The sequence below is a fragment of the Cylas formicarius genome, unplaced genomic scaffold, assembly GCF_029955315.1.
Source record: "Cylas formicarius isolate icCylForm1 unplaced genomic scaffold, icCylForm1.1 PGA_scaffold_6__28_contigs__length_40554024, whole genome shotgun sequence".
Classification (NCBI taxonomy): Eukaryota; Metazoa; Arthropoda; class Insecta; order Coleoptera; family Brentidae; genus Cylas; species Cylas formicarius.
Window position 1 is genome coordinate 35,571,337 of NW_026844347.1, and position 21,560 is coordinate 35,592,896.

At 33.9% G+C, this 21,560-nt stretch overlaps 1 protein-coding gene across 4 annotated transcripts; it reads left to right on the forward strand.

Annotated features, from left to right (window-relative positions):
- Positions 1 to 1,378: 1,378 nt before the first annotated feature.
- On the forward strand, positions 1,379 to 21,557 carry LOC132703984 (uncharacterized). 4 transcript variants are annotated; one of them, XM_060673562.1, is made up of 19 exons: positions 1,379 to 1,510; positions 1,805 to 2,613; positions 3,184 to 3,377; positions 4,164 to 4,337; positions 4,809 to 4,842; positions 4,918 to 5,039; positions 5,172 to 5,323; positions 6,900 to 7,139; positions 7,642 to 8,009; positions 8,973 to 9,189; positions 11,742 to 11,971; positions 14,063 to 14,223; positions 14,287 to 14,437; positions 15,978 to 16,130; positions 16,972 to 17,164; positions 17,231 to 17,379; positions 19,007 to 19,266; positions 20,824 to 21,127; positions 21,229 to 21,557. In XM_060673562.1, the coding sequence occupies exons 2-19, from the start codon at positions 1,827 to 1,829 to the stop codon at positions 21,321 to 21,323; spliced, it is 3,984 nt and encodes a 1,327-aa protein (XP_060529545.1). In that variant the 5' UTR covers positions 1,379 to 1,510; positions 1,805 to 1,826; the 3' UTR covers positions 21,324 to 21,557. The 4 variants fall into 4 exon arrangements, with proteins under 4 accessions (XP_060529545.1, XP_060529547.1, XP_060529548.1 ...); XM_060673564.1 differs by having other exon boundaries at positions 7,645 to 8,009; XM_060673565.1 differs by having other exon boundaries at positions 5,229 to 5,323.
- The last annotated feature ends 3 nt before the right edge of the window (positions 21,558 to 21,560 follow it).

Sequence of the window (21,560 nt, forward strand, 5' to 3'; positions counted from 1 at the left end):
ACTTTTACCCTAAACGATTTAAAAATCGACGCGCCTTCGCCATTGGTCTTTTATCGAATCACGTGACACAAGTCACGTCACGCACGTAATTTAAACAGGGGTAGCACTTTCAGCCGGAATAATGGATGGTTCTTATTTTCTCAACGAATAAAAGAGGCAAAATTATCTGCCATTAAAATTAAATAACCATATTTTCTACCGGAGAGTTACCATGTCGAAGAATTAATAAGTAAGGTTAAGTTTATTTTTTAAAGAAACTCACTTCCATTCGATTCAACAACCGACGCAGAAAGAAACCAGATTTGTAAAGAGCATGGTTAAGCTACTGCAAAACAAAACAACACATAAAGCTAACGAATTGGGCCACTAATTCGTTTAACCTCTGCTAATCTAGATATTTGGTGAATAGCACAAATATTGATTCTTCGTTTAAATTCTAGTTACAAACCGTAATTATTAAATTGTATTATCAGATCTTGGACAAAATCTAAATTGACATGTTTACTTCCCATATCTGATAAATACGAAAACTTTCCGCGAAAAAATATAAATGACCTTTCCATTGTTTCACATTGGCAACACAAAATACAGAACCCCATTGTGACTCACGTCGGCAACCAACAAAGCGTTTTGGTTAAGTAAAACATTTGAAGTTATTTTTTGTTCTGTGTTTGATGTCGTTTGCCGTTGTCATGCAATAGAGTGTGATACTGAACATAGACAAAGTAATTATGGAATTAAATTCTATGATATGCATACTGAACATAAAAATCGGGTTTACGGGAGCAAATTCGCCATTGTTACATGTATTTATATCTCTTGAGGGTTGTTTCCAATGCAACTTGGTCTTTACAAATTCAATAATAATATTTCATATTTGGAAAAGGCATTTTTCCAGTTGTTCTCGGTCCATTTTATCGTGATGTCATTACTTGTCTTATCGAAAGTTGTGATCATTTAATCTCATGATTGGCCTTGCTCTTTTATTTAAAAATGAATTTATTTATTATTGGTATTTCTGGATAACAAAGCAGTAAGTGCAGAAACATTGGCTAAATCTATAATATTTTTTACTCGGAAAGCCATATCTGAAAAAATTATCTGTTGAAAGTATAACGAAGCCAAACACTTCCTCTTCAAAAATTATTATAATTGTTTTAAATTTAGTATAAGTGCACTCTATCCTTATCTTGTGTGGCAAATATACTTATAGATATCCTTGTTTAGGAGAATATTAGTGCCAACCTAACGCCTAAAAAAATAAAAAATATATTTAACAGATTAGCCAACATTACCGGTCAGTGAGAAGGAAATTATCAGAATCGAAAAATGTCCATTTAAATGTAAGCTCCGATATTAAAAAGGCCGTTAAAAAGTTAAAATTTCTACGGCAGTTTGATACACGTTGATTGGCATTTCCCGCCATGTTCTAGTGAAGCAAGTTGTCGCGGCAGCACTTTCGCTATGTTTGGAACGCTTGTGGTGAATTTCATAAAAATCTGCTTGTAAGGTATATTATAAAGTATAATATTTATTTAGAGTTAAATAATACATTAAAATTGAGCTATAGCGTAGTAAACATGTATTTTTTGTTACATTTTTTGTGTCTGACGTTTGTATGCACTCGTTTCTTTTCTTCTCACGAATCCGGCCATCTTGTTTGACAGCGGAATCGTCTTTTCTTGGGTCCGGGATAGCTTGTTCGAAAAATCTAATTTTTGGCGCTAAATATAAATATTATAATAAATGGCCGAATTTTCAGTTCCAACCTAAAATATCTCGTGTCCATCTAAAATGCTTTCAGGTGCGATAAATAAGCCGCGAAAATGGATGAAATATCAAAGGAAGGAGCGGCGGCCAGGCATAGTGTGTCTATGCCTTCGTTAGACGCGGTCGATGATTTACCCGTTGAACCCTCTTTGCCGATGGTCTCATCTGAGACTTCCGAAATTTCTTTCACATCGACGCCGCCTAGTGATTCTTTAATCTCGACGGTGGACGTTTTAGCGTCGGAATCGGAGTCATTTAGTTCCGTCGACGCAACTCCTTCAGTCGATCCCAAACAGATTATTGAACCCACACAACCTTCAGAAAACGATTGCGAAAATGCGGAATCCGAGGAAACACTGGGCGACTCTCAAGCTGAAGATGATCCGTCAATTGCCATCGACCAGTTCATTAAAAAGATAGCGGATGAACAGTTGTCTTCGAAACGCAGTGTTGCGGACGATTTAGATAACGTGGACAAATCGTCAGATAAAGATACAACAGAAGAAGCTATTACCGATGAGCTCAAAGAGGACGAGTCTGACAAAGCTATTACCGAGCCCGTGCCAATGGAAGTGGAGGAACCGGCAGAATCTAAAATTATCGAGTCCAGTGAAACTAATGGATCCACCATGTTCAATGAAAATGAAAATGTGGAATTGATGGATTCTGCAGCGGAATTAACAAAAGATCTAGAGAATGAATGCGATGAAAATAAGGAAGAACCGACGCCAAAGAATGATGTACTAAATGAACTTAAAATGGAGATGAAAGACAAGGAATCAATAGGCATTAATGAGTTTGAGGATTCCTCAGAAGTATCGCAAGATCCATTCCTCATTGCAAGTAAGTTTTTCAAAGTTTTGAAAACATATTTATTTGGTAGTTCAAATTATGATATAGAAACTTTAATAGCCGAGAAACTTTAACAGTGTATTCAGCAGTATAATAATTAAAAAATGTATATAAATTTACATCCTATAATGATTCATTTCGGAGTGTTGAAATGTTACGAAAAAATCGTTTTTTCCTATTTGAAAAGAAATCTCTTCTAGATTTTCCTTTCAAACTTAGTATGTGTTATTGCCAATTAAAAACAAATTTTTAGCTTATTTATAGTTTTTGTTTAACCGCTAGCTTTCGTGAGGGAGTTTTAATTATTTGAAATAATGATTTATCGCAATTTTGTTAATAATAATAAATAAAACGAACACTCTTCATGAATTTTTGTTTTGTTTGACCGCAAAATTAAGAAAAAAAATTGGAAAGAGCTGTTTTTTTTACAATATTTGAACACCCCGACTCTCCAAAATAAAGCATATTAGGAGGTATGATTTTTTTTACTTATTTTTATCTGCTTTAAACTTTATTTTTTATTATTTTTTATACGCTGAACACCCCTACTTTATCTTGTAGAGGCACAAGAGGAAATTGTAAAGATGGATGTTTTGGTATGTGGCGCCTGTCACACTGCCTTCCATTTTTTGGAGGAATTTCAGAACCATAAACAAGACAAGTGCTCGGGAGTTTCAACTCTTATAAAGAACTGTGAAAATGAAAACAAAGCCCAAGTGTGGGGATTTGTTTTGTGGAAAACAAAATATTTGAAGGTAAGATAGGTGAAGTTAATTAATATCTTGTACTAATAATTGTTTTGATAACCATGTGCATATTAACCAAAATGTGGGATAGAATAGTGGTTTATTTAGCATTTAACATTTATAATTTATAAACCAAACATTTACATATAGAAAAATGCATAATGTAAAATATTAAGTACTAAGTTAGCCATTCGGAATATTATCTCTTAAATATCTTAAGAGCTCTTTTATAAAAATATGCATCCTTTTTAAATTCCTTATTGACTTGTACAAATGGAGTCGCTCATAATATAATCCCTTCGTAAGGATGTGGTTCTTACATAACTCTTACTTAACAGCTAAATCTAACGATTTAAAAATAAAATCAACTTTTGAAGTAAAAAATAAACTAGATAATGCGTCAGTGTAGTTATTACAATGAAAAAAAAAACTTCAATAGGTACTAATGATTAGGTAAGTATAAAATTTATTTTTCATACTAAAAGATGTTTAAATTATCCAAAATGTATTTTTATCACTTTTTTGTGTAATCAAAAATAATTCCATTGGCAGACATTAATTAACTGCCCTTTTAGTGATTTTTTTCTATTCTTCGAGTGACAGCATTGTATTTAAAATGCAGAAAAAGTTTTTACTTAAATTTTGATATTGAAAACTGGGAAAGTTTGTACAAAAATTGAGGGTAACCTCAAACATCTGTTAAAAAAACGTTGAAAAAATTGTACTATGTAACGCTTAAAAAATTTTAGATAGATAATAGATAATAATAAATACAAAGATAAAATGAATTTTAAGAGTGCGGAAGATGATAGTCAACCATCCGCTTGGGGCATTTACCAAAAATGGTGCAAGCTGTCCCAACAAGACAAAAACGCTTGGATTACTGCGGGACAGTCCATACAGTTCGATACCAGAATAGGCAATGCCAAAATAACGGAGGCCAAAGGGAAACACTCCTTCTCTCAAAGGGTAATAATCGCCTCTATGGGGTGCTGTAAGATGGAGATAACTGTCAATATTAACCCAATGGGTTCGAAATCTGCTGTGTAATAATTGAGTTTTTTCAAAGAAATCGCAAAGTTGCATGCTCGCTTTTTTTTTACAACTAATGCGGTTGTTCATGGAAACTGCACATCTGTGACAATTTAAGTCGGCGTTGAGAAGTATATGACAGATGCGGACGATTTTGTTTGTATTCACCGCATGATTTTAAAAATGACGATGCGAAAATTCAATAGAAATCTATGAAAGTGCAAAAAAATTTCTCGCAAAGTGGAATTAGATATATCGCCGTTCAAGGAAAGAGTTAAAAATTTCGAGGAGTTATGTTTATAGTGTCGTTGTAACACCAAAATTAAAAAGAACACTATGTATCTCCATCTTATTGCTCTCGGTACTAAGGTCCCCATTTAAACTATTTCAGTGTTTATTACTTTTTAGGCTGATGATAGCGATCCATTAGCGCTCGAAAGCGGTGAGTTTATTGGTTGCAGCCGTATTCGTTGACGAGTTGGCGTATGTCAAAGTGACATTTTGATTTTTCTTTTAGTCGACAGCAACAAAGAGAATTCGGAGATCATCGACGAACACAATTCAAGCAATCTAATTAAAAAGAGTATCGTGAAGCCGGTTAAACTGAACAACGACGTGACGATACTACCCAGTACCAAGGTAATTTTGAGAAAACTGCAAGTTTTATTGTTAATTGTAATATCATTATATTGTTATGATTGTTATTGTTATTATGCTCAGTTTTTTCCGTCCTTGTTTTATCGCTAACGTCCGGAGGGGGTAATGTTTTAGAATAGCGATCCGAATTCGAATAAAGCAATAAGAACTACAAAAATTTTCTCCACACAGAAGCAGGAGTACGCGGTCGAGAAAATATTGGCAAAAAGGTTTAATCCGCGGCGGAAAACTTGGGAGTATCAGATCAAGTGGGAGAATTTCGGAAGGTGAGCTTGTGCCCTAGTGACCAAAACCATATTCTGTTATTCTTGATCGTCTAGAATAGTCAGGATATTCTTAACGGGTCATAGACTTTTTTCCGGTTTCCTCAGAAAAAATCTAAGAATTTTTCATTTTCCCAGAGTGAATATTAATTTCGTCTGAATATAAAAATATTGTTGGTTATTGTTTTGTTATTATTATTATTATTCAGAAACCATCTTGGAGCAGTAGTAGCAGCGGTAGAATGTAAAAATGTATTTAACTGTGCTTTATAATCATGTAACAATTTTTCAAAGAAACTTCCACAGACTACTGTAATACTTCTTACGAAACTTCTGAATTAACAATTTCGACTCAATAAAAACCGACGCAGGAGGAATCTAGAAGTTTTGTAAAAAGAATTATGTAACAAATTCTTTTCAAAAGGAAAATATATGATGAATTTTTAACAATTTTTTCTATAGCAAGTGAGATGGCATCCTTACATTTAAAAATTTTCAGGGCTTTGTTTTTTTTGCCCACACTGTAGAGATTTGACGATTTTGCATGTATTTGAGGGCGTACATTGAAATAATCTGGTTTTTGCGATATTATTTTGCATCCACTTAACGAAAGTGATCTCCATATTTATTATAGATTAAAAATAAATTAACAGCCAATACAAAAAACCACCTATTTGATATTTTCTCAAAAAAATAAAAATCATTCAGGATTACAGTCCATAGTGCACAATACTTATGACTTGTTATAGATAAGTGAAAGCTTATTGATTATATTGAGAACAAAGTTGTTTCAATGTGTAACGTAAAGGCTATTTGCATTAGTCATCACTATATGAAATTTATAATGGAGATTGTGTGTCAATTTTTAGATACTTATTTCTTCTTTGGGGGACCTAATGAAAAAAACTTGTTTCATATTGCTCAAAGACTTTAAAATAACTGTAAAAGTTTTATTTATTCTATAGAATACTGCGGAGAACAGTTTACATAATTACAGGTATAGAAAGAGTATTTTATTTATGGAACGAAGACATATGTACAAAGTCGTGTGAGTAAAACAAAAAGAAACATAAAACAAACTGAAATACTCTTAATATTAAATGAGGGAAGAACGGAACAAGTGTTTGCTGTTCTTTTGTTGTTTTTCCTGGATTTCTCTTAGGTCAGGTCTGAAGCGGCCGTACATGCTATTTGCATTGTAAATATATATGACGTAACTGATTTAGGAAACAAAATCTGAAAATTTATAAATATCCAAACAAAAAGATCTGTTTGTTGATTCTGAGAAAAAGCTTTGAGAAAAAATCTGCCTGGAAAACGTCATTCCCCAATAACAAATCCACTCTTACCGATCTAATGTTTTTTAGTTGTGGCGGGGACAGAAGTGGTTCTAGCCAACTCCTTTGTTTATTTTGCGAATTAAACGGCCTTATACCCTTCCACTTAAATTGAATTCATTTGACGAATTAAATAAAACTGTCTTCGTTTCCTTCAGAATTAGGGACTTTCAAATGTGAAAATCCGTACTGCGCGGCTTGTCATACATAACCTCAAACGCTACTGATAAATTTTTCAACAGCGATTCTAACACTTGGGAACCGGTATCAAACTTGAGCCACTGCAAACAGATGCTTGAGCAATTCGAGGATCAGCTGAAGCGAGTCAAGGAGGAGAAAGCTAAAGCGGCCGGGGCCGTTATCAAGGGGCGGGGCAGGCCCGCAAAGCTCGGTGCCAAAGGGGTGTCAAGTCAGTTCATTCCGATCGCACCGAAACCGTCTTCGAGCAGCAGCGGCAGCAGCATGGACTTTACCTCCGGGGGGTGAGTGTGCGTTTTTATTTATTTGATGAAGTTGATTTTCCATATAATTTTTCCAAGTGATTCTTAGGTTTTTTCCTGTTTTGGTTTTGTTTTGTATTTTTCTTTAATTAATAACATATAATTAAAAAATATGCTTTATGTTATGTTTATATATTTGAGAAATAAATAAGAACTAAAAGTTCAGATTCAGACAATTGTTTCGACAACACCGTGTCTTTATCAAATGTAATATTTACAAACTACCTGCTACTATATGTTCTCATGACTGACAACAAACGTTACACAATTATTGTTGAAGTTTCTATGGTAACAAAACGACTTAAATCGCTTGTTTTGTGTCTATGATAAGGAAAACGTTAATTGTACGAAATGTATTATGGGTTCATTTCAATAGTTTGGGCTCTCCTTGGGGCGTGGCCTCGAGTGAGGCAACATATAATTTATTCTGTACAGTGTGCTACAACCTCTTCAATGTTAATATTCGGCGACTATTTTATTTAAGTAGGCGACCGCAAAGAAATTCAAAACAAAAGGCGCTGAATCACATGAAGGCGTGGTGCGGCAACATATCGGACGAAGAGGGCGGACCCGGCGGTGTCAAACGCGCCCACGATGACGACGACAGCGACGTCGACTTTGAAAAGAAGATGAAACTCGAGGACTTTTCCGACGATTCGGAGGATGAGATCAAGCCCAAGGTGACGAAGAAGGAACCCAAATCGAGCATCAAGGCGGTTATGAACACGCCGTCCCAACAACAGATATTGCCGTCGAACATTCTGATTCCCGACGCCAACGGAGTCGTCAGGATCAACCAGAAACAGTTGCCCGCGTTAAGCTCCGGCGTGTATATTATGTCGAAAACGGCCGGTAAGTTTTTACGCGCGTTATACAGGGTGGTCGCGTTTTAACGGGAAAAACCTATTTCTGAACGTGATAGAGAAATCGTGTTTGTTCAATTTTCAGTTAGGTTTTTTTGTCTAGTACAAATCGGTTGCAGTTGCAATTTTTTAGCAGTAGTTTCAGCAACTCAACAATTTTTTGCCGGTTTTGGTTGCTTTTTTTTTGTTGCCTTCGATGCAAGTGAAAAACGGATCCCATAAACAAACTAAAAGTAGGCACCTAACGTTAGTAGCTTATGCAAAATATGTGCGAGTCTAGTGTATCTCAGGAGATGCTCCCGCCCAGATGTAGAAAACACTATTCTATTATTTAGTTATTTAGTTATTAAGTTATAAACAATGTTTATTTGAATCTCATTGAACGTGGTGTCAGATACATTTCACTCACTAATCTGCATTTTGCGGCATTTTCTTTGCAACCAGCCATTTCCGCACACTTACCTCGTTTTTCCAAAATATCTAATGAGATCTATGCATATTTTAAGAGAATAGTCCCACAAAAATGGTCCTTGGTTAAAAACGAGATTTTAAATCTCGCGCATGCGCATAAGTTCCTCTATTATCGGTCTAGGCAGGGCCTTTATATTTCTAGTAGGTGCCCTAACAATGTTTTCATTTGAATCAGAAATTTCTTGGTCAGAAATAGTTTTTTTCCTATTAAAACAGCCCAATTACGACCATCTTTTACAAGGTGTTCGATATGCGAATATTTTACCGGATGCTCGCAATAGTCGGAAATTTAGATTGAGTGAAGGTCGTGGAAGGTGCACAAAGGTTCCAAATAAATAATCACGAATTATATTTGAATCCTTTTTTTATTTTTGGAAGGACACATTTTGTCGTGCCTTTCAATCAATGGAAATTGGATACTGCAATGACCTCCAATTAATGGCACCGTTGAATATCGCTAAGCAACGCCCTGTGTTTCCAGGGATTATCAAGTTAGATTCGACCACGTCCAAAGTAGCCACCAGCGGTGGCCAGACCATCGTGAAGGTGGCGCCGAAAATTGGTCAAACGCAAATTAAAATCGTGAAAAAGGACGGAAACCTGACGAAACAGATTATCCAAGTGTCGCCCAAGCCGGGGGGCGTCGGATTGAATTCCATTTCCAGCGTTAACAAGTCGTCTACCCCGAAAACATACAAGTAAGTTAGCATCCAATGTAAAAAAATATATGTGCTATGTGTTGCGATAGAATGCAGCTTAGAGATGAAGGGGATAAAATTTGACCAGTGAATCAACTTGTGTAATATTCCTAGGACTTTTCTTGTCTTCGTTCAGGACTGAGCAGTTTTTGTGGACGTGTCAGAAGATTGACGAAGTTGTTTCACTTGAGACAGACATGGTCAGGTCCCATCCATTGGAATGGAATATTGGGACCTTTCAGAAAAGCACCAAATATTATGAAGTTACAAAAAACATTTTTTAATCAACTTAAAATATTAACAGTTTAAATCATATTAGATGTGATAGTCAGAAAAAATTTACATTTATAACTTGTGCACAGAAATTTCTATGCTTTATGGCAATTGTAGAATTTTGTTGGCATATTGGAGCATTGAAAAATGTTAACACTCTATACTTTTCAGTTTGATTTTTAAATCTATTTTAAATTCTTTACATTTTTGACGTATCTGGTGTAATGCTTATTAAATGCATTTTAATTATACATAGTGTACCGTGCCTTCAATATGTCTTGATAACATTTTAATCGGCTGTAACTTTTTTGTTTTTAGAGGTATCAAGTTAAACAAAAAAACAAAATGTAATGTTAGTAGGCAAGTATTTTTTCAAGTGACGTATAAAACAAAACACTATCAATTTTCTCTCATTAAAGCCTACGTCATATTTGTTTGAATTGAAAACCCTGTATATTATTTATATGTTTAATAGAATATCTTATTCCGATTAAAATGATGAAACGCACTTTATATTTTATAATTACTGACTGCAACAACAATAATTATTTACAAATTAATGTAGGTCAAAAACAATAAAAATTGACAAAATGACAAGACAAACCAAAGTAAACAATTCTTTAAGAATTCAAATACTGCTCTATGTGACCATCATTTTCCGAACACATTTCTCATACACTCTAATTTTATGGTGTCTTGCATTTAGTAACGTTTCCGGATTACTGATTGATTGCTCTCTGAAATCCTGTGCCGAAGTTCCAAGACATTATTACAAGGAGTTCTATGCGTGATATTCCATGTTAAGAAAATTTAACTTGAAACATTTAGAGGTAAATCTTCTATATATTGTTCTATTTGGTGCTCCATGCAAATAATGATCTCCAGTTAGCTTTATGGGAAACAAAATATGCCCATCTATGATACCACACCATACATTAATTAATTGGTACCCCTGGGTTTTTATATCTTGTATTTGTCTAGAATGATATAAAGATCAATATCGCGAACGAACTTTCATCAGTCTATAAAATATTTTTCAAAAAATTATTATTCTCATGTCTATTTAAAATATCCAAACCAAACTGCATCCACCTTCGACATTGTCTGCACTTAGTTATTACATTTATATTCTTTCAAAACTGAGTGGATTGATCCCCGAGAAATACCTGTCAATTCATATAGTCTAGCAATAGAGGAAACTGGATGTGCTTCATTGAATCCTAATGTGTTTGCCTTATTTTCTTCATTTAAAACATCATGATTCCCTTTTTAGCATTTACAATGTTTTCTGCAAATTTCTTTGCCAGCTTTGGAAATATTAGGCTAAAGTCTAATGTACTGACGACTTTTGTTATTCAGATAGTATACTTGAAGCCTATCACGAAAAACTATTTTCACAATAATGACTTGAACAATCATTCAACCATCAACGTTGTTTACTATTATGTCAAACAAACATATTTTTATTTGTCAGTCTGGGCACTCTTTGAAATTATATAAAAATTTCCTGTTTTTGCCTATTTGTCAAAAACGAGTCTACTAAAATATAAAGTGTGTTACATCATTCTAATCGGAATAAGATTCTATTAAAAAAACACGTATAATATACAGGGTGTTCCATTTAAAGAACATGATGTAGGCTTATATGTCAGAAAATTGATAGTGTTTTTTTTATACGTCACTTGGAAAAATACTTGGCTACTAACCGTACATTTTGATTTTTTGTTTACCTTGATATCTCTAAAACCCAAAACAAATGCAGCCAATTAAAATTTCATTAAGATAAATTCACAAAATCATTTTAGAAATCCTAAAAAAAATATATATATATATATATATATATATATATATATATATATATATATATATATATATATATATATATATATATATATATATATATATATATATATATATATATATATATATATATATATATTTTGGGGACCCATTTCTAAAGGAGACGTTATTGATTAATCAAACTAATCTTATTTTTAGTATTTTATTTTCCCTAGAAATGGGGGGAGCTATTTTTGAGAGTAGCTTGTGCTACATCTCTTTATCCTATTTTGATTTTTCTCAGCAATTAGAATTATTATTATTATTATTATTATTATTATTATTATTATTATTATTATTATTATTATTATTATTATTATTATTAAGTTCTAATCACGCGAAGTTCGAAAAAAATTTAGGGTATCTTGAAAGGTTTTTTTTTTTTGATAAAACTGGCTTTTTATTTTATTTACTTATTATCTTTTTTCATTATTTACAAGGGCACTGTCGAAGATCAAGCCGAAAGAGCAGACGCCCAAGATCAGTATAAAGCCCCGCATCGATATAAGGAGGAAGTCGCCGTCAGTTTCGCCCCAACCGGCGGTACAGCCCGAGAAATCGTGCGACGAGGAATCGGACGACGGCGTCGAGCCCCTAGAGTTCCCCGAGGATCTGCCCGCGCCCGAGCCCGACAGTCCTCCGGGAGAATTTACGTTGGACCCTTCGACAGGTGAGGGCGACATGTATAGTCCCTTCGCGAATATTTTCGTTTTTTAGGTTGGTTTTTTTACTTTTTTTTTTTCGAATTTGGCCTGCATACGACGTTTCTGTTAGAAAATATTTACAAAAATGTTAAAGCGAGATTTTATTGCAACGGGCATTAAGGTTTAGATTTTTTAGTGGAAATTATATGTTCATAGCTAGATATTTATTGGATAGGTGCTTAATTTAACACATACATTTTTTTTTTAGTTTTCATTAATAAATAATTCCGACAAAAGAAAGTTGCTCCCGTGTTCTCAAAATAATGGTTGGATTGAATATTAGGCACAGTACCCCGGCTTTCCCATCTTTGTTTCTAGGAATTGCTTCGTTTCGTGTGTTTTCAGAGTTCGATATTATTTTACGCACTTTAATGGTTGCCTGACCTCGAATTTTACCTCTAAAAATAAATTCTATAGAAAATGATGTTTTTTAAATTAATTAGTTGAAAATTTTTGTTTCGAACGGTAGCTTAAAATATTTATTTTTTTAGTAACTTGTGTGAAGTTAATAAAAAAAATCTTTGAATTATAACTTTTTAACAAAAATGTTTCATAAAAGTGAAAGCTAACTTATTCTTATAAGAGTAAAATCACAAGTGGACCTCCCCATTTACCACTTACTTGATCATAAAAAAATAATCTATATATATTTTTTATAAGTACTTATGATGGAAAATTGATCACTCCAACGATTTTTTAAAATTTTGATTTTAACAAAAAAAAAATTATAAAGAAAATTTTAAGCACTTTCAATTAAAAAATGGATTAAAAATCAACCGTAAGAGGTAGATTTATGACATTTTTAGCATCCAAGGTTAACTTTAAGAACACATTAACGACTTAAAATTATTTGTTTATTTTCGTATTGTTAAGTAACTTTTAAGTTAACAAATGAAACTTTAGTTGATTTCTTGGTAAAATAAATCATGTTTTTTTATCGGTCACGTGCTTTACACATTTAAGTTTAAGATTTCTTGAGAAAATTTCACTGCTCGTCGTTAGTTTAAACAAAAGGAATTTATTTATGACAGCGCGCCGAGCGCTGTGAAAGCGCCGCGCTGCAGAGCGTCTCGAACTGCATTTAAGGTTTTATCAGTGATAATTTACTATAATAGTACAAAATATTATTATAAAACAAATTTTATTATTATTTATGTTATTTCATTATAATTATTATTAATAAAATTTTATATTTTTTTAACAATATTAACAATCATAACATACTGAATAGAACAAATAAGCTTAAATAATTAAATTGTAAATTTGTCGTAATTTATGTTTTTTTTTAACTTTTTTTTTTTAAATAAATACTTTTTCATCCTCTGAAACGAGCCTGCATTCTAGTGAAAAAATTTCTAATGGTTTGTAATAGTGAAATTGGCGAATATTTTTTTAAAAAGAACTTTGGGACCACTGAAAAAAGGTAAATGGGGTTGTTATGTGTTTGTTTTTATCACGTTGAAGACTAGCACGATAAGTTTGTCTTTTTACACTCCCTGCTAAGCCATCACACGCTCCTTTGCCATGAGATGTAGCGAAAAGAGTCCAATCAGCATCAACACCAAAATCATTTTTATGATTATCTAAATTGTAATAATAATAATAATTAAAACTAACCAAAACTATTTGTAAGCGTAAGTTAGCAGAGTTTGGCATGGTGCGACTTTTTGACCAAGTCTTTCATACCGAATATTGATCAATTTACCAAATTTAAGCTAGCCAAAGTATAAGAAATAAATATTATTTCGAGGATTCCAAATGCTTTTTTTGTATGCTTTAGTGATAAAATAGTATCAAACTAAGTGAACAAAAGGTGCAAAAGCGAATTGTTCTATTTCTGTTTGTAAAGAGATCCTGAGAATTCTTATTTTTCAAATTAGGGTAGATTTTTGTCGAAATACCCATTTAGTTCGAACATTTTCTGATGTGATGGAAACTTTGAAGTATATAAAAACCTAAATTGAAACCTTTAATATTGTTTTCGAGTTTTGTATTTTTTTTTGCCGATCAAATTGTTTTTTTTTTTGTTGGAATGTATTTGCAAAAATGGTTCTCAGGTAAAGTGGTCGGTGTCGAATACGGGCCGGACAAACCTGTCATAATCAACGAGGATATCCCGCGTAACGTCGATAATCCGTCGACCAACGAACTGGAGAACATCGTCAAGTTGGCGGCGGCCGACATAACCGAAGACGACCTTGAAAACACGAACGCACAGGTGACGGACAAACGCCATACATGTATGACGTTTATATTATATGGCGTTATATTTTCTTGGCAGATGGATTCGGATCCTTTGGAAACGGAAACGGATCTCAAATCTCCGGTCAAGGTGGAGCCCGTGACGAGCAACGTGATGGTCAGATACGTCGTTAAGAACTCGAACTCGGTCGCCAAAGGCGACGCCTCGATTTTGAACAAGGCACTGACAGGTAAATCCTCGGAATTCGTCAAAAAGTGACTAGTTTTAGTTTAACAAAGTATTAAAGATGTGTCGCGACAAATAAATCTGCAAATATGATTCATTTTTATCCAAATTGTCGTTGACTATAACATAATAAAGAAGCCTAATGGCTATAAAGTCCTGGCATCTCAAATGGAATTTTGTCTTTGACGGATCAAAGATGTTGAGAGATTTTTCGACAAGTGGTAAATCTGGTTTTGATGTTATATTTCTTTAGAACTTTTGATATGTGGGGAACGCCTAATATCTTTAATGTGGAAATTATTAGAGGGCAGAGTTAAGGTGTTTTAATTCTGGTTTCAGTGACTCTGAGATAGTTTTACTGCTCTGTAAACAAGAGTATTGATAACCGATGATTTTTGGGCCGGATGGTGATGTGACAATGCTTTAAGGTATTGGTCTGTGTGAGTAAGTTTTCTGTACGCACAATGACCCAATGTTAGGTCTGATTTTCTATTGATAAGAATATCTAAGAATGGGAAAGGAAAAAGATAGTCCGAAATTCACATTTACTCTAGGTCACACAAAATTTCAAATATAGTAAACTACAGAATAGTCGATAACTAAAACTCTAAAAACTTGTAAAATTTAATAACATTTACGTATAATAATTTTAAGTAGTTTGCATATAGTAAAATATTTTAATTAATTGTATACAGTGTTTCTATTATTAGTTTCAAAGATATCCATACCAGTTATATTATTTGTAATGCTGGCAGCATCAACTGAATTTGTTTTCTAGATTTGCTGTCAACGAAAAGTAACCTTTAAATAATCTATAGTAATCAACAAAATAATAGCGTTTTATTGTAGCATTAAGTTTTCTAGGCTTTATATAATCTTACAAATTTAGGCTATTCATTTTCTACAATTTTTCGTATAATTAAAATAAATTGTAACTTTGGCTAAAAATCGCAAAAATTGTTTTAAAAATAGCAAACTCTAATGCTCTGCTCTGGTTAAACCTTGTTTAGAAAAAATGCACCTTTTTGACTTTGACATAGTTAACGTTAACGTTCTAATTCTATCAATAATTTTAATCATATTTAAAACTTATCACAAATTGAAGCAAGCTTAATAATCTAAATGGCCAATCTTTTGAAATCATCATATAATTTAAAATATCCATTGAACTCTATATACCATAATTTTTTACTGTCCCTTTTTTATTGGTGTAGAAGTTAAAGATCGCTGCTTATAAAGTGAAGGAAATTTTAATATCTATGAATATTATGGTCAGGGGTGTATCCATTTTTGATATATTAAACACTTATTATGTGTTCTAAGTGCTTTCTGGTTAAAAATTACTGTCTAATGAGAGAAAAAGTGTAATCTGTTATCTGTGTTATATCATGACATTTTTTTCCAGGATAATCCGAAATTTTTTATCGTTATTTCTGCAAAATTTTCGAGAAATTTTTATCATGGAACCAGTTTTTTTCTCTATAAGAGAGAGTAACAACTTTTTTGGGTTTCATGAACGCCATTTTTTTTTTGTACGCTCCTAGGTTCAGGTGCGTTGGCGCAAAAGGGGACGCAGATAGTTCAGCGGAAAGTGCAACGGGTTCTGAACCAGTCGGTATCGCAACGGACGCCCGGTACCACGCCCACGCGTACCATAATTAGACAGGTTCCGATGGGCATGCAGACACAGCAACAAGGTGAGGATTGTTTTTTTTTTTGTTATTTCTCCTAATTTTAAGTGATGCCTCACAAAAAATTCGGAGTTTTCTTTTTGATTCAAATGCGCGATTACTATTGCTATTTCGGTAGGTCCAATGTCTCTTTTTATTTCACCATATTTAATTTTAACAGGCCTTTGAACAAAGTTCGGTTTCATAAATTGTGGTAGTTTCTTTTTCGTCCAAATGTAGCACTTTTTTTACTTTCTTTGCTATTGAAATTACCACTTTTTGGCAGCTTTCCGCCACAGCTGTACAAAATGCTCGAGGTTATTAGTTTTGGTTTTAGTAGGTCAAATGTACCTTTTTTTGTTTTGTGCTGTTGTGAGTTACAGTTATTCATTTTCTTCGTTTGCATTAGTTTGTTTCTTTTTTGGTCGAATGCAGCATATTTTTTACCTGCTTTGGTCCCTCACAGGCGCAAAAAATTGTCGGAAGTTTTCGTTTTATTAAGTCAAATCAATTGTTTTTGTTTCGTTTTAACAGGCCTTCGTCGAAAGCTGTGCAGGACTTTGGACATTTGTTTTCATAGTTTGTACTAGTTTGTCTTTTTTTTTTCTATTGTTCTATAAGCAAGAATAGTGTTTTACTAGTGAAACTTTAAATTTGAAGCTATAAACAATCTCGAAGGTACGAATTTTCGCTTTAATAGTTCAAATGTAGCATTTTGCTGTTTTTGTTTATATTTGTTCGATTTTATGTAGCCCTCATGCTTAGCTGCAAAAAGGCTTTAATTTTTCGGCGCTTTTGTTGCAGTAGTTCAACTGTACCAATCGTGTTTGTGTTTCTCTTTCCCTAGAACTATAATTTTTAACTTTAGGCAACTTGGTTCGCACCAAAGTGCTGACCCCGAAGCCGCGGTTTAATATTACGCCGCAAAAGGTGACCGCGAGTCCCGGTACCAGAATCCAGAGGCAGTGGCCCGGCAGCTCGGGTCCCAACAGGGTGCAAGTCTATTCGAACAAGCAGCAAACTCCGGGAACTATCAGGAAAGTCGGCAACGCCATAGTCAGGTATTAACGTGTTTTTTTTTTTGGCCGATTTCGTCGCAACACGCTTAGAAATCCGATTGTCCATAGACCAAGCAGCGCTCAAAAACCAACGAGGATACTGCAGACCGTTTACAGAACGTCACCGAAAAAGGAGCCGTTTATTTTGAACACATCGGTTTCTCCCACCCGGAGTCCTCTGAACGCCAAACAGGTTATCAACATGCCATCTTTGATAGGTAAGAAACGAGTGTTAATATATGAATAGTTTCGAACCAGTCGGTTCAAATTGTACTACAGTAATTGATCTATGTCATTTGAGATTTTTTTCATTATTGTTTATTAAATTAACACTAACAATTAACTGCGGTATAATTTTGACTAACTGAACTTTTAATGCATTGACATTTCTTGTGTTAAATTTTTGCATTTAACTACAAGCGAAATTTTGTTTTCAACATTTCCCATGCCCCATGTTCCCATGTTCTTTTTAAGCGGTGATTTTTATTTTTGTATTTTTTAGCGTTTCTAAGAGATTTCTTTTTTTTTAATTCTGTTTTTTGAAAATTAATGCTAAGACCTATTGCCTGTTTTAATTGTTTTATCATTTCGAGGGCATCATTTAAACTTTCAGCTCTAATGACAATATCATCGGCAAAGCGCAAATGATTCAGATATTCGCCATCGATATTTACTCCCTTTTTATCCCAATCCAATTCCTTAAAAGCATCTTCCAAGACTGCCGTAAGTTTTCACGCCTTGTAGGTGATCATTTGTTCCATACCCTTTTCTAAAACCTGCTTGCTCTCTGAGTTAATAAAAATCTTTAATAAAAATTTTTTGGTTCTAACCGTTTTGTGATGATTTCGGCAAACCATTTGTAAATATGAAATAATAGACTTATAAGTCCACAATTTTCAAGATCTGTTGTATCTTCTTTTTTTTGAGGAGGATACTCTGATTCAAACAAATTAAATATTTTTTTTATTACTTCTAGTAGTTTCTCTCCTACTTTAATAGCTTCTATCACTATTTGGTCATCCCGGTACCTTGTTCTTCATTTCTTGTAGGCTACTTTTCATGTAATCCGGTGTTATTTGTGGCATGAGTTTAGATCCTTGGTTTATTACTTTGAGTTTTCCAATTTGTGTTTCATCAGTTTTCTGTAGTTGTCTTCTATATAATTCTTCCTAAAAGTTTTTTGTTATCTCCAGAATTTTCTCTCTATTTGTTGTTAAGTTTCCTTCTTTTTCTTTTAGTTTAATAATTTTTTTGCCGTGGTTTTGTTTTTTTTTTTTCTAGGAATTTTCATATTTCTGTTCTTTTCAATCGTACCGTTGTATTTTCTCAGTGTTGTATTTCCTTTAATCTTATTCATGCTTCGAAGTTTAACTGAGTCTCCTTTGTGCTGTCCTCTCTTAATTTTTTTTCTTTTATTAGCTGTTTGGTTTTTTTAGTTTGTTTTTCTTCTGTCGTGCCTGCCCTAACACAATACTGTTCTTCTTTGATTTTATTATCCATAATTTCAAACTATTACGGCTGAAGAGCTTGGTTTAAGACTCGGTTTATAGTTCCTTTCTTTATTAGTCTCGTTCTTTAAGTTTAATTTTACTGTGGCTCTCACTGCTCTACGATCACTCCCAATGCCAAATTTGTTTGTTGTTATGCAGAAATCTATTTCATTGTTTGTGTTCCCAGTTGGGTTTACCCATGTCCATCGTCTATGTGGTTTCTTTTGGTAAAAACTGTACATTAAGTACAACTGATGATTGTGAATCAGATATAAGGTACTATATTTCACTGACTGACGCGGATCTTTATGAATGTCTTTGAATGCCGATGGTGCAGATGCGAATTTGCCAACAGGTGACGACGAATCTGGGTCCAAATTCGTCGGCAAACAAAACACGGTCTCGGTAAATCGGTCCCCGACGAAAACCGCAGCGACGGTCGACGAACCGACGTCCATGGATAACGACGAAAATAAGCCTGAGGCCTTGGCATCGGCCACCGAGGGTTTGACGACCGCCGATCTGTCGACGTTCACGATGGCCGACAGCGAGAACCCGATCTACATTACAGGCGACGACGGTACCGTCTACCAAGTGGCGGGACAGAATGAACAGGTAAAGAGATTCTCAATAAATAAAAACGAGGTTGCTAGTTTTGGTTTAGTCACTCGACCTCGAAAAAATAACTACATTAACACTAGTAATACCCTGACGATTTCTTCACGAATTAATTCATGAAATTCTAGAAGGTGATCAAATTTGATATCGAATACTAGTCAAACAAATTCAGGAAATTCTTCATAAATTTATAATCGTCGGTATACAAGAGAGAGTGACCAAGTTCAATATTAACAGTTTTAAGCTATTAATATTTGAAGATTTATGAACAAATATAAAATTCAATTATTTCATGCAAGTTTATTTTAGTGGAAATACATATTGAATAAGTTTTGCTTAATCTACTGCAATAGTCAAAATAACTTATTGTTTTATTATAGCCATATAACTATTGTTATTTTTCTATTCGAAGGAATTTTCGACTTGGTCACTTTCTCATGGTTATAAAATCAATTATTCCTTGAAAGTTTATTTTAGTGGAAATACATATCGAAAGTAGATTTTTATTAATCTACTACTATAATAAAAAAAAAATTATTGTTTCATTGGTCATAATATAATTATACCTATTATTTTCATATTCGAAGGAAATTAAGGTCAATTTGTTTCCCTAACATTTATGAACTATTTAAATAACAAATTCACGATTATAACAAATTATTAAATAATAATAATTACTAATAAGAAAAATTAAGTAGCATTAAAATTATGATACTCATTGGGAATAAGTCCAGTTCGGCAAAGTTTAATTAAGTCATCCTTTTTGTTTTTGAATATTGGCAATGGTTTTGAGTAGCTCTTTTTTAAATCTGATTCTTTCGGCGTACTATTGGGTCTACCCTTTCCTTTTCCTCTTAAATTTAGAACTTTGTATTCTTCATTGTAATTGTACCTGAGCAATATTAAATATTTTGTTCCTTTTTTATATAGGCGTTGTTTGATCTAGAGCCATTCTACTCTTTGACCACTTTTGTCTCGAATCGCATTTTTTAATGTTGATTCGCTAAGTTCTTTAAGATTGATAAAATCATTGTTTGATTGAGTTTGATTCAGACGGATCACTTACCTCTGGTTCAGTGGTTCGAGGAGTACAAAAATAATGACGACGATGACTCAGAGGTTCCCGTAATCTAACCAGCACTGAAATGTATCTTCCTGAACTGGATAGCTTCCAAACTGTTAGTGATAATTCAGTAACAACGGAGTTATTAACGGATAATGATATTACTGAAGTTTTACAGCCAAATGAACGTCAAAGCTCTGGAAACGAAAGCGACGATGATGTTCAACACGATGAAGTAGCAAGTTATTCTGAAGCGCTTTGTGCTGCTACAATTGTTACAAATTTTTTACAATCTACTGATACATAATTTTTTTTGTTTTTTTTTTATAGCGTACTTCCGCATTTTCTGGTTCCTAGAGGGTACTTTATAACCGAAGCTCACTGTATTCAAAGGGCTGGTATGATTTTACGGTTTAGAGTGTAAAAGAAACCTCAGTTTTCACAGGGCACAAGAAATATTGCTTTTCTCAGCGAAAATACTTGTTTTGCAGGGCCAAACGATTTTGATAACTCAAGGCGCCGACGGGCAGCAACAATGTCTGCTGGTGACGAACGAGGTGGCAGAGACGCAACCGGAAGAGCCCGCGGAGGAACCGGAATCGGTGCTGGGAATGCCAGAAATTAATCCGGACGTGGACGCAGTAGCCGTCGCTGCGGCCGCGGCCGACGACAGCATTAAGACTGAGCTGCACGTCAAAACCGACGATACCGATGTAGCCGAAGAACAGATGCAGGTAGAAGGCGGTCAGGACCAGGTTGTGGCGCAAGTCGTGAGAGCGGAGCCGCCCAGCCCAGGTAAAATGTCACAAGGCGAAAAATTAAAAAAATTCAGTTGTTGCTCTTGATAGTCGTTTTTTTTTTACAATACTTTATTAATTCCCTTTCAATTTATATAGGAGGTACTCATAAAGTAGTGGTAATGCTACCAGACGGCAACTTGATGGTTACGCAAGTGTCCCCAGAGGAATTCGCAAGTTTAGAGTTAGAATAAGAGTAGAATTAATTAGTGTTTGTTTCTTACATGTGAAAGACCATAAGTATTTGCGTTTTTTCAATTTAATGAAATTTGTTCATATTTTATTTGGCTTTCTGTTTTCGTGTATAAAGCAAGCAGCAATTTAAAATGTTGCGTTTTTACAACGTAGACACGCAGTAGTTTTTAATTACGCACCTATCAATGGACGTAGACATTTTGGTTGCAGTTCTAATAAACTTTGTTTCTCGACTT

Coding starts and splice junctions, on each gene's coding strand:
- LOC132703984 (XM_060673562.1), top strand. CDS start 1,827: ATGGATGAAATATCAAAGGAAGGAGCGGCGGCCAGGCATAGTGTGTCT. Junction 4,843..4,917: donor TCCATTAGCGCTCGAAAGCG/GTGAGTTTATTG, acceptor TTTTTCTTTTAG/TCGACAGCAACAAAGAGAAT. Junction 16,131..16,971: donor CATGCAGACACAGCAACAAG/GTGAGGATTGTT, acceptor TTTTAACTTTAG/GCAACTTGGTTCGCACCAAA.